The sequence below is a fragment of the Chiloscyllium plagiosum genome, chromosome 17, assembly GCF_004010195.1.
Source record: "Chiloscyllium plagiosum isolate BGI_BamShark_2017 chromosome 17, ASM401019v2, whole genome shotgun sequence".
Taxonomy (NCBI): domain Eukaryota; kingdom Metazoa; phylum Chordata; class Chondrichthyes; order Orectolobiformes; family Hemiscylliidae; genus Chiloscyllium; species Chiloscyllium plagiosum.
This window is the reverse complement of record NC_057726.1, coordinates 22,789,110-22,801,750: the sequence shown is the minus strand read 5'-3', so window position 1 is coordinate 22,801,750 and position 12,641 is coordinate 22,789,110. Positions and strand designations below refer to the sequence as shown.

General features: G+C 40.4%; 1 protein-coding gene across 2 annotated transcripts in view; it reads left to right on the top strand.

The window, feature by feature from the left end:
• The window catches only part of LOC122558273 (c-Maf inducing protein), a 213,518-nt gene that overhangs the window by 145,617 nt on the left and 55,260 nt on the right, over window positions 1-12,641 (top strand). For both annotated transcript variants that reach the window (XM_043706667.1, XM_043706666.1), the window contains exons 5-7: window positions 143-184; window positions 2,686-2,748; window positions 3,436-3,516. In XM_043706667.1, coding sequence (XP_043562602.1) covers window positions 143-184; window positions 2,686-2,748; window positions 3,436-3,516 — 186 coding nt within the window. The remainder of the gene's footprint in view (window positions 1-142; window positions 185-2,685; window positions 2,749-3,435; window positions 3,517-12,641) is intronic.

Genomic DNA, 12,641 nt, shown 5'->3' with positions numbered 1-12,641 from the left:
TACCTTTACTGCATTCTTATGTTGTCCAGAATCGAAAGCTGGCTGAGTTAAATTAAACACCTTTGTTAACTATAGCCAGTGTAACTTTTAAAATATAAGCAGCTAGTTTTAAGTTTCATTTTCCTTTTGTGTATCCTTCCAGAACCTCAAGCTAACAACCCAGGAGCATGAAAATATCATTGTGGTAAGTCTTTACGTAAGAGTGATGTTCGGAGAATTTTGTAAGTATAGAACCTGCAGAACCTTGAATATTTCTACAAGTTTGGTGCAAACTTTAGAGGTTAACACTTCGTAGCAAGGTTCCTTGCTTGCTTAAATAACTGATTAGATGTCTAGGCATGGTCTTCAGTGCACCTAATTCTCAATTCTCTAGTTTCTATTTCAATTAAGGGAAAGCCATTAGGGATTATTGGTTCAATACGCTGAACCTCAAGGTTTTTTTAAATCAAATTTCTTACTTCTCGTGATGTTTCATGCTGGACTCCTTTACCTGAGCCTTTCTACCTTTTAACTAATACAAGTCAGATAAAAACAAAGTTTACAGACATCCAATCATAGTAATTATCTCCAAACCAATGAGTATAACCTACTTGCAGTGCATTGGACCATCTCTTTCAGAGCAGTGGGAGAAAGTGGGAGTCTTGATGATGTGTTTGACCATTTTGTAAGATCCAATGTGTCAAAGCTGCTCCTGGGTATTTGCTTATCATCATATACATCATGCTGCTCAGTTGTCATTAAATGTGCAGGTAATCTTAATTGTTCCTCCACATTTAGAGGTTTTATCAATTTTCTTATGCTTTGACAAAATTAGACATTGGCCTGAGATTCCTATACTGGCAGTGTTGATTTGAATAATACTTTTCTAATATTTTATAGTGAGAAGTACACAAGTGAAAGTTGAAAATGCTTTTAAAAGCACCAAATTATGCAATTCCTGTTGGAATGGTTTTGTGTCAAAGGAGGGCACCTTATTCATCCAACTGTGCATTATCATCGTTTACATTTTTGTAACACAGGAAAACAGGGTAATATGATTTGCAGGAGTGTAGTCCAACAAAAATTAACTCTAAGTGGAGAAAGGAAGTATTAGGGGAAAGGAACTAAGCACAACATTTGAAGAGGGCCCTGAATGCAGGGGAAAGAGGGTTTTTACAGAGGACCATGGGACTTTCATGGCCACTAGTGGTAGGCCAGAGAGATTGATTAGTATGGTGGAGTGGGTGGTAATTTGTTCGAGTTAGAGGAACATAAAGGTTGAGCTGTAGAAGTGGCATGTCATAGACTATTATATTGGGGAGAGTCCAGGCCATGGAGGACCTTAAACTTAATTGGTGGGCGGTGGTCCAGTGTCATTCATTGACAATGGGGGTAATGAGTGAGCAGGATTTGGAACAGATTAGGACAAAGCAGAGTTTTTAATGAGCTCATATTTGTGATGAGGAGACATGTGATGCCATCAAGGAGAATATTAGAACAGTCAAGACTGGAAGTGTCAAGGGATTTGTTGAGGGTTTGTGACAAACCTGCTCCTTTAACAAGGTTATGATGTTCTTGTTTTTTTACAGAGAGATCATAAATGACACAGACTCCAAGTCTGGAGGTTGAGGGGTTTTAGGACCAATTTGATAATAGCTAACAGATACTGCCTCAGGCAGAAGGCTTTCAAGATTAAAAAAAACACACTTAAACAATGAAAGTGGAGTGACCAGTTCTCCCAGCTCAGCTTTGTTTTTTTAACAGTAGTGTGGAAAAAGCTACTGAACCCAAAGAAGTAGGTCCAGGCTGGTACTCTCTCTCTCTCTCTCTCTCTCTCTCTGACTTTTCTCCTATAAGAACCTGTGTTTGATTTTACCTTTTGTGCCAACATATACTGTATTCTGTTCTCTTTTGTTTGTGTTTCATTTGGTGATCCTATAAATAGATTCTGTTTTGTTTAAATCTAAGTGGTGTGACCAGCTGATTCTCTCCTGGAATATCCACTGTACACCTGCTTAAAGCAACTAGCAAAATTAGGGTCTGGGCTGCCTTCTTAAAATGTTTTGGCGGGAGGGGGTGTCTGGCCTAGTCCATAACAGGTTTCACCAGCAGATCAGCTGACATGGAGGTGGAGATAGGGTGATGCCTATCATGATTAGGTGACATTGAGGGGAGTCAGTCTACATTGAGTCGCTTGAAGCCAATTACATCCATATTGCTTGTTCACTTGTATGTTTTATATCTTCACACTTAGTGCTTTTCATTTGGGGAAAGATGTGGAAGTAGCAGGCTGAGTATCAACCTGTTTGAACCACTTTGTGGACATTTCTTCCATGGCTTACTGGGTTCTGGAGTGGGACTTGAACTTGGACCTCCTGCCTGGTCCAGCAGTGGATACTGCTGGGGAAGGTGTGTCACTCAGAATTAACATTTGCCTTGCTGTGGGGTCACACTGGAAGGCAAAATAAAATGTTTGAGGACTACTGCTGTAGCCTGTGTTATGGAACGAAGCACATTGAAGATATTTATACTCACATATTTTGTTGTGATGTCATTTTCGAGGTGAGCCGGTGAGCAAATGGCATTAGACTGAAAATACTTTGCTACGTGATTGCCTTTTTAAACCAAAAGCAAACCGACTTAAATGTTTGATTTGCCCAAAGCAAGATTGTAGAATAATTCGAATGCCTTATTTCTGTCCCTTAGGCAATAGCACCTTTGCTGGAAAACAACCATCCTCCTCCTGATCTCTGCGAGTTTTTCTGCAAGGTACTTATTTATACATCTTTGTTTGTCGATACTTGTTCGGATAGAGGCCAGAACAGGTCTTTTGCTATACAATTTGATTCAAATTTGCATTTGCTGCCAATCACTGAGGCAAGCGGCATAATTTTTTTTGTACTAGACTTAACTGTTAATTGAAGCAAATTACATGGAAATATACATCATTTTGCAAATGCAAAATTTTAATCTCCGTAACCATCACTACATTATTAAACAAGTACACTCTAAAGGATTCCCTTGGGGTGTCTGGTTGTACAGAAGTGGATAAAGCAGGGACTCTCGGATCGCTCACCTTAGAGTAAAGAAGATTAAGGGGAGATGTTCAAAATGAAGAGCTTTGATGGCAAAGGGCCAGTAACTGGAGCTTATAGATTTAAAATATTTGGTAAAAGAGACAGAGGTAAGATGAGTAAACAGTATTTTAGACAGCCAGGTCTGATGGTCAGTAGTATACTCTCTGTGAGGGCAATGGAAGCAGATTCAGTAATAACTTTGAATAATAAATTGGATACATACTTGCAAACGAAATCTTGATAGCAGAATAGGACAAATTGGATAGTTTTACAAAGGGTCGGTGAAGAACAAAGAGCCAATAGCCTGCACCTCTGCTTTATGGTTCTATGATTGTATGCTCCACGTAGATTGAGTTTCAAAGGTGTTCTTCTTTTGCAGCATTGCAGGGAACGGCCTCGATCGATGGTTGTCATAGAAGTGTTCACACCTGTGGTTCAGAGAATCCTCAAGCATAATATGGTATGTTTTGTACTCAATCCATATCACACATATTCAGAGCCTCCATGGTTGAAAAGTATCTCTCCTGATTGAGAACTATAAGGATTCTTTCTTAGTCTGACCTGTTAATGCAAATGAAACTTCTCAATTCCCCCGAATGAGCAAATACACCTTAGAATACACCGCAGAACTAATCGCTCAATTGTGGCTGAAACAGATTGGTTAGATTTTGTAGCTTGAAAAGATAGTGTCTTCAAGCTTCAACAGACAAAATTATAGTGTTAATGGAGAGACTTAGACTTTGTCAGCATTTCGATCTCACCGTGTCATTTAGGAATCCCAGTGATGTTCTCATGCTCACTAAATTCAGAGTTATGATTAGATTAGACTCCCTACAGTGTGGAAACCGGCCCTTTGGCCCAACCAGTCCACACCGACCCTCCGAAAAGTAACCCACCCTCTGACTAATGCACCTAACACTACAGGCAATTTAGCATGGCCAATTCACCTGACCTGCACATCTTTGGACTGTAGGAGGAAACCGGAGCACCCGGAGGAAACCAACACAGACACTGGGAGAATGTGCAAACTCCACACAGAGAGTTGCCCAAGGCTGGAATTGAACCTAGGACCCTGGCGCTGTGAGGCGGCTTTTTGACATCATAGGATCATAAGACTTAGGAGCAGGCCATTTGGCCCTTTAAGCCTGACCCACAACTCAATAAGATCATGGCTGATTTCGTTGTCATTTGAATTCCACTTTTGGATCTGTCCTGTATAACACTTGACTCCCTTTTTATTGAAAAATCTACCAATGGGAACATTAGCATTACATGATTAGTATAGAGTTCCTGGTGGAAAACAGAACATTAAATACATATAGGTAGTTCTATAACATGATTGCTGTGTTCTTGTGCAACCCTGCATTATAGGAAACTTGTCCTTTACAAACAGAGCATAAAGTATTGTTGATGTAATCGCATTTTAAAAGTTTGCGCTTCAGAAACAGTGTCCCCAATTTGTCAATCGCTTTACATTAAACTTGTGTTAAAGAAATGCACATTATAGCAGAATGACCTGTCTATAACAATAATATTGCAAAGCTCATGCACCTACCTCAAAATGTTACAGCATGTGTTTTTCTGTCAACACATATCCTTGTATATTATAATGTCACTCAATTTCACTATCAGTTGTGAAGATTTTTTATTACTAATTGCAAGGTCTGAGCATCACTGTCAAGGTGAACAATCGTTGACCATCCCTGGCTGTTATTGAGTCGGTGATGATGAACTACATCCTGAGCGATGTAGTTCTTGCTAACAACTACATAGTTTGCTACCCTGTTTGAGTGGACATTTAAGGCTAGAATCCTCTCCACTTCTCCAAAGGCATCATGTATCACAATCTTGAGTAAGGCAGTCAATTAAGAGGCCACATCTGCATTCATTAAACGAGGCAGGAGGACCGTTATGAGCTGGCATGTGAAGGAAGCCTGCAGTTGTGTAATCACAGACTGGGAGCACCAGAGAGACCAGCACAATCAGAGGGACCTGAGGAGGAAGGGGCACAGCACGCTTACTGGTGGCAGGCTCCACAAGATTGCGATCCAAAGCCAGACCTCTGCACATATTTGAGTGAAGGCAAATATCTGTCTTGTGTGACAGTAATTGCAGATCTAATGTAATCCTCAAGCCATTGGGTTCAGCCATGTACCTTTTGCCTCCTTTGAGCAGTCATGTTGTGGGCAGCCCCAATTGGCACTGGGCAAACAGGAACGCTGCAGTAAAATCCATCTAATCACCAACACAAGTGTTTAGCTGTGCAGATTGGTGCTCGCACCTCAATATCTGTATCTGAGAAAAGTCTGTTGGGGAGCTCACCCAACAGACATCTCTGCAACACTTTGATTCTATGCCTCCCAGCAGCGTTGCCTCCAACTCTACGTTGCAGGCGAAGAAAATTCTGGCCCAAGAATCAAGTGTGTTGATCTGGGTCAGCAATCTTACTGGATCAGATTGGATAAAGATGACTGGTTTTTTTCCATGAAATATGATGGCATGTTTGGGTTTTTAATCTGGATTCATAGTTTCACAGTCACTTATGGCAAGCTTTCACCCTTAGGTGGCTCTGTTGAGTGAATTTATTTTGTCTACAACTTGGAGTGTGACAATGCTGTCAGAGAGTCATAGCATGGATACAGACCCTTCGGTCCAACTAGTCCATGCCGACCAGATATCCTAACCCAATCTAGTCCCATTTGTCAGCACAGTCCCATTTGAATAAGTTGATTAGGGATAGTCAGTATGGTTTTTTTGAAGGGTGGGTCAAGCCTCACAAATCTTATTGAGTTCTTTGAGAAGGTGACCAAACAGGTGGATGAGGGTAAAGCAGTTGATGTGGTGTATATGGATTTCAGAAAGGCGTTTGATAGGTTTCCCCGGTAGGCTATTGCACAAAACACGGAGGCATGGGATTGAGGCTGATTTAGCAGTTTGGATCAGAAGTTGGCTAGCTGAAAGAAGGCAGAGGGTGGTGGTTGATGGGAAATGTTCATCTTGGAGTTTACTTACTAGTGATGTACCCCAAGGATTTGTTTTGGGGCCACTGCTGTTTGTCATTTTTATAAATGACCTAGCTGAGGGTACAGAAGAATGGGTTAGTAAATTTGTGAATGATACCAAGATCAGTGGAGTTGTGGATGGATAGTGCTGAAGGATGTTGCAGGTTACAGAAGGACATAGATGAGTTGTAGAGCTGGGCTGAGAGGTGGCAAATGGAGTTTAATGTGGAAAAGTGTGAGGTGATTCACTTTGGAAGGAGTAACAAGAATCTTGGTTAAAAATCACACAACACCAGTTTATGGTCCAACAGGTTTATTTGGAAGCAGTAGCTTTCAGAGCGCTGCTCCTTCATCAGTTGGTTGGTAGATTCTTGGTATTGTAGATGAGCTGAGAGAAAATTTAAGGGCATTTAAATGGTCATTGGATAAACATATGAATGAAAATGGAATAATGTAGGATAGATGGGCTTCAGATTGGTTTCACAGGTTGGCACAATATCGAGGGCTGAAGAGCCTGTACTGTGCTGTAATGTTCTGTGTTCTACTTGGCCCATATCCCTCTAAATCCTTCCTATTATCATGGAGTCGTAGAATCCCTAAAGTGTGGAAGCAAGCCATTTGGTCCAACAAGTCCACACAGACTCGCTGAAGAATAATCCACCCAGAACCATTCCTCTACCCAATTACTCAACATTTCCCATGACTAATGCTCCTAGCCTACACATCCCTGAACACTATGGACAGCCTGAGGCAACCCACACAGACACAGGGAGAATGTGCAAACTCCGTACAAGCAGTTGCCCAAGGCTGGAATTGAACCTGGTCCCTAACGCTGTGAAGCAATGGTGCTAACCACTGAGCCACTGTAATTTTAGAATAATAGAGATGTGCAGCATAGTAACAAACTCTTTTGGTCCATCTTGTATATGCTGACCAGATATCCTAAATTAATCCTGTTCTATTTGCCAGCATTTGGCCCAAATCCCCTTCAACCCTTCCTATTCATCTAACCATCCGGATGCCTTTTAAATGTTATGGTTGGACCAGCCTCCACCACTTCCTCTTGTAGCTCATTCTACCCTCTGTGTGAAAACATTGCCCCTTAGGTCCCTTTTATATCTTTCCCCTCTCACCCTAAACCTTTGCATTCTAGTTCTGGACTCCCCCACCCCAGGGAAAAGACCTTGTTGATTTATCATATTCATGTTCCTATCTAATAGGAAGGAGATCAGAACTGCATGCAATATTCCAAAACTGGCCTAACCAATGTCCTGTACAACCACAACATGACCTCCCAACTCCTGTACCCAATACTCTGATCAATAAAGAAAAGCATACCAAACGCTGCCTTCGCTATCCTATCTACCTGTGACTCTGCTTTCAAGGAACTGTGAATCTGCACTCCAGGGGGTATCTTTGTTCAGCAGCAATCCCCAGGACTTTACCATTAAGTGTACAAATCCTGCTCTGATCATTTTAATAAGGTTATTTTGTCCTTGTTTTTTTCCAAGAGAGGTCATAATGGCAAAGGTGTTGAAAAGACTGGGAAAGAGCCTAGTTTACCAATGGCAGAGGAGTGGTCAGTTCTCCCAGTTTGTTTTAGTTGTAATAGTGAGAAGCTGTTGTACTTCAGAGAAAGGTTCCATGCTGATTCTTGCCTGAAATCTCTTCTGCCTGTAAGAACCTGTGTTTGCATTTACCTTTTGCCAAGGGGTGTGTCTATGGGATGTTATGGAAATTGGAACAACTCCTTAGTTAAGTTGTTCTATTGAGTCGGTCGAGTTTTCAAATAGTTGTTATTCTAAGTTCTGTTTTCTTTTGTGCATGTTTCAAATATTGCATTTAAATAAATTCTGTTTTGCTTAAAGCTGAGTGGTTTGACCAACTGCATCAGTCCTGGGATATCCACTGCACATCTGCCTCTTAAAATAAGAAGAGTTAAGTTCTGGACTACCCTAATAACATAATTTGACGCGGGTCTGACCTGATCCATAACAGGGGGGAAAACTGAAGTGACATGGGCAATTTACTTGTTCACTTTAAAACTTGCTTGAGTGTTACCTATTATGCAAACCTATAAAATTTCTAATTCTCGAAAAAGAAATTGCTATCTAAATTGTTTGTCATGTAATTTGTAGTTACATTGCAGGGTTCAGAATTTTATTTTTAAACTATAATTCAATGCTCTGGCTGAACTGGGACACTGTCATATTCGGAAGTTTGAGCATGCCTCCCTGAGCCTAGATTAGATACACTGAGTCATACATATGTGCAAAACAAAAATGCAATGATTTGGGACACTCCCAAAGGAAAATAAAAGAGCCAGTTCCCATACAACAGTCAAAAATTGCAACAATATTCGAAATTTAACAATAGAGAGGCATCATGTCTGCAACAATGGTTGAAACTAGGGACATTGGGAAAATTGGAAACCATAGCAGAACCCTCTGTTCTTGTTTCATGCCAACGGAAGATATTCTGTTTTATAGGCCTTAATTCATACACAGAATAATGCCCTTAAGGAAAGGGGGATCGTGCAGATACAACCTGGTCATGATTCCTTCTGCCACAGTTCAGTGTTTGCAATGTGTTCGAATTGCTCATTACTTTTCCATCATATCAAATCATAAATATAATCATGGAGACCTGAATTTGGGATGCAATAAATTCGTGGTTTGAGACAAGATGTGTGTAGCATGCTTAAGAAAACAGAGTCATTTTAGATGTTTGATTGCAAAGTTTTCTACCATTGGGTTTTCCTTGCCACGTGAGCAGGACTGTCGAATTCTAATAGATAGAGATTGATTGCCATGACTGATCGATAGCTCCAGTATTATTTGTATAATTTAACCATTAGGATAGTGAAAAGAAGTCCAGATGCACTTAAAACGTGTTTTTTGGGGGCTGTCAACAGCTGCTTATATGTTCGCACAAAAGAGCAATATGTTCAACAATAATCATAAGAAGAAACACAGCCATGGATGGGGTTCTTGTTTTTCTCTGAGGTTTTATAGTTATAAATTAAATAGTTTATACTATAACCAAATATCAAATAATGGTGAACTGGGTACTTAAATCTTTAACAAGGGTAACGATGCTAGAGGTGAAGTCAACGTGTTGATTTAATGGAATATACGTAGGTGGACAAGACAGAATATAGTAATGCTGCAGAGGCCAAGGATTACATTTTCCAATTTTTTTTGGTTCTGTTGTTATTGGCAGTGTAGTAGTGCAGTTGGTTCATAGTTTGCCGGCAACCAAAGTAAAATATGTCCTGGTGGAATTGCTGTTGAATTTTCTTTGGCATTGAAAAGAAGGAATATTTATTAAAATGGAAGAGTTTCATTTGCCCTTTCCTGTATAATTGAATATAGTTTGACCACAGTGTATTAAATTCCAGAATTAGAGAAACCTAATGTTAACTGTGTGAAGAACAGCTCAAAAATGGATTATATTTTGAATGTTACATGGAAGCTACTTTAAGTTTCTTTGCACAAGTTTCATTAAAGTGTACTACAACACTGTTTCAAAAGACCATATAAAACCCAAGTGATATTTAACAATTTCTAAATCTTGGAAATCAGAATTTGGCCCAATGTTGGCAGTCACAGGGGAGAGTATCTAAAGAATGACTGCTCGTCAGAGAATTGATGTAAGATGTAACATTGCATAGTCCGGGGTTTTCTTTGTTATTTATTTAGCCTTTGCCATGTTTGATGAAGTAATATTGATGGTAAAACTTTTAAAAAAAAAAATGAAGTCAGAAGTGTAGTAGATTACACTCCACTTACCTCAATGATTGCAGCTTCAACAACACTGAAGAAGCTTGACACCATCTCGGACAAAGCAGCTCACTTGTTTGGCACCCTATCCACCATCTTTACATTCATTCCCTTCCCGATCAATGCACGGTTGTTCCAGAGTGGACTATCTGTGAGATGCACTATATTACCTCACCAACATTCCTCTGACAGCACCTGTTAAATCCATGACCTCTGGCACCCAGAAGGAGAAGAGCATTGGAGCACCATCACCTACAGTTCCCTCAAAGCCACACACCATCCTGATTTGTAACTATATCTTTCAGTGACTGATTAGGCATTTCATAGCAAAGGAAATGCTAAAGATTGGTGCTAGAAGCCATGGTATATGGGTACCAATGCATAGGACCTCAAACTCTATTTGATGCCATTGTTAGTGACAGGCTGAATTGCTAAAATGGTTATAATGCTGCTGGACATGTAATGTAGAGGATTGAAATTATGATCAAGATGAGTTCAGATCTCAAAAAAAGCACCCAGGAGTCTTGAACTAAATTAAATGATTAAGTAATCTGATATGAAAAGCTACCACTGGTAATGATGGCCTTGAAACTACCAGATTATCAATAAAAATGCTAATATGGCTCACCAGTGTGTTTAGCTATATGGCCACTCAATCAGGTGATGTTCAATAAGTGTTAGCATTACCAGTGATGTGCACATTGCAAGAATGAATTAAAAAATACAAATACTTCAGGCCCATCTGAAGTAAAGCATATGGTTGCAGAGTAAATTGCACCCAAAATACACTTGATTTTGCATTGAATGAGAAGTTTCAATGAAATAAATTCAGAAAATCGCAAACCGATACATCATCAATGAATGCAATCTTATAGGGTTCTGAAGTGCCCAGACTATGCCAGGATTTGTGGCAGAATTGATTGAGACATCCAGTGAGGCCTGTCTTGAACATCTCACTTTATCTTTTGACAAGCTGCAAAGTGGATTTCTTACCAGGCAGCAGTGATTTGCCAGTTGAGGCGGCATAACTTGTTAAATGCCTTTATTAAGTGCAACCCGACCTTTTGCCCACCTGTGGCCTGTTGTCTTCTGTAAACAGAAATAGGGAGGGATTGAGTGAGGTGAAAGTTGTTGGCACCGCTGTTGCGGCTGGCGAAGGTTGTCATCAAATGATGAGATGCTCTGGGCAACTGATTCCCCAATGCAGAGGCCATGCTGAGTTAGTGAAGTGGGGAATTGCGACTGAGTGAGGGAAGGTGTTGCACGCAATAGCGAGGATGACAGACTAGTAGGTGGTGGGTACAACAGCAGAGAGAGTGAGGTCGCAGGGAAAAGAGTACATCACTCAGTGACCTCATTATGACACAGCTGTCCATTCCTCCATACTGCGCAGGCGGAACTGACCCATGGGGTGACCTCCGACCAGGCTGCCAGGGTTTAATGGCTTGTCCTTTGCTTGGGGAAGACGATGCCCCTCCTTTGCACCAAGCTCTCCTCCAGCATCTCCAAGTCCCTAATGGAGAATAATGCCACCACCTACCCCTTCTCAAACATTAGTTTCTGTCTTTGACTGAGCAGGGATGCCAGTGCTTGTCTGCGTACACAACAGTCTTTTAAATATGGTGTGGGTACCAGGGTTGCTGCTCTTCTTCGTGGGAATGCAACGAGTGGCCAGTGGTCCTGGGAATGGTGCATGATGAGATGGGGCTAAAATTGGACGTAAGAGAATTCATAGGGGCGGGGTATATAGTTAATGAGTTGGCAAAATACAATGAGGAGTCTTGTCCAACCTCATGGGAAGAATCTCTCCAAAAAATACGATGCAACTCACGCTTCACCAAAAAAAATGATAAGGCATAAGCCTGTTTTTTTTTTACCCCCTCTCACTCCTTTCACTGAGAATGTAATCCCTAATGTATTTAAGAACAGTGACCCAGTACAGTTTTATTACTACAGCTGAAAATAAGTATATCATCATTGTATGCTCATACTTTGTGTACTGATGTTGACCAGTTACCATAGGACCATAAGATGTGGGAAGAAAGACATAAGAATTACGAGCAGGAATAGAGTATATTTAGCCCCTCAAACCTGCATTGTTATTCCTAAGATCATAGCCTGTCTTCTAACTTGACTCCACTTTCCTGCTGGATTCCCTTATCCCTTGATCCCAAAGATCTATCAGTTTCAGCTTTAAATTCACTCTACAAATTTACTCAATGTTTAGTAAAATATTAGATGATTAACCACTGAAGAATTCATACATGTCAGTGCTGGCTTTTCTGAGAGCAGCAGTGTTTACTTCTGAAGCAGATTTAAGTCAGTTGAAGTTGTGGTTTGGCTTGGAAGACATGATTTGCCTTCTTAATTTTTCTGGGTGGGAATGGGAGGACAGAAGAATTCAAACGCACCAGGCCAGCTTGCTTAAGGCCATTCCTTTTTCTTCCAAAGCAGCAATGGAGTAATAGGAGGTTTACAATACTCCAAACAGGAAATTGCATATTGCTCCAAAAATTGATTAGGTTGGTTAATCAGTCACTACAAACTGTGTGATCCATTAAACAGTGCACAATTGATAGTTAAATGGTGCTTGTTTTTCCCATACTTTAACCTTTTGTCTCTACAAATTCAGTTATTTTATTTTATCCCTTCTATACTCTTGTTCCTCATTAACTTTAGAAAATATTTCAGTTCCTTTGCTCTTAGCATACTACATTCAGAAATAAGGTACTGTTTTTCTGATTCATTATTCTTTCTCTTCTTGGAAGAGATATTTCTTTTTGACTTGTTCCAACAAGCAT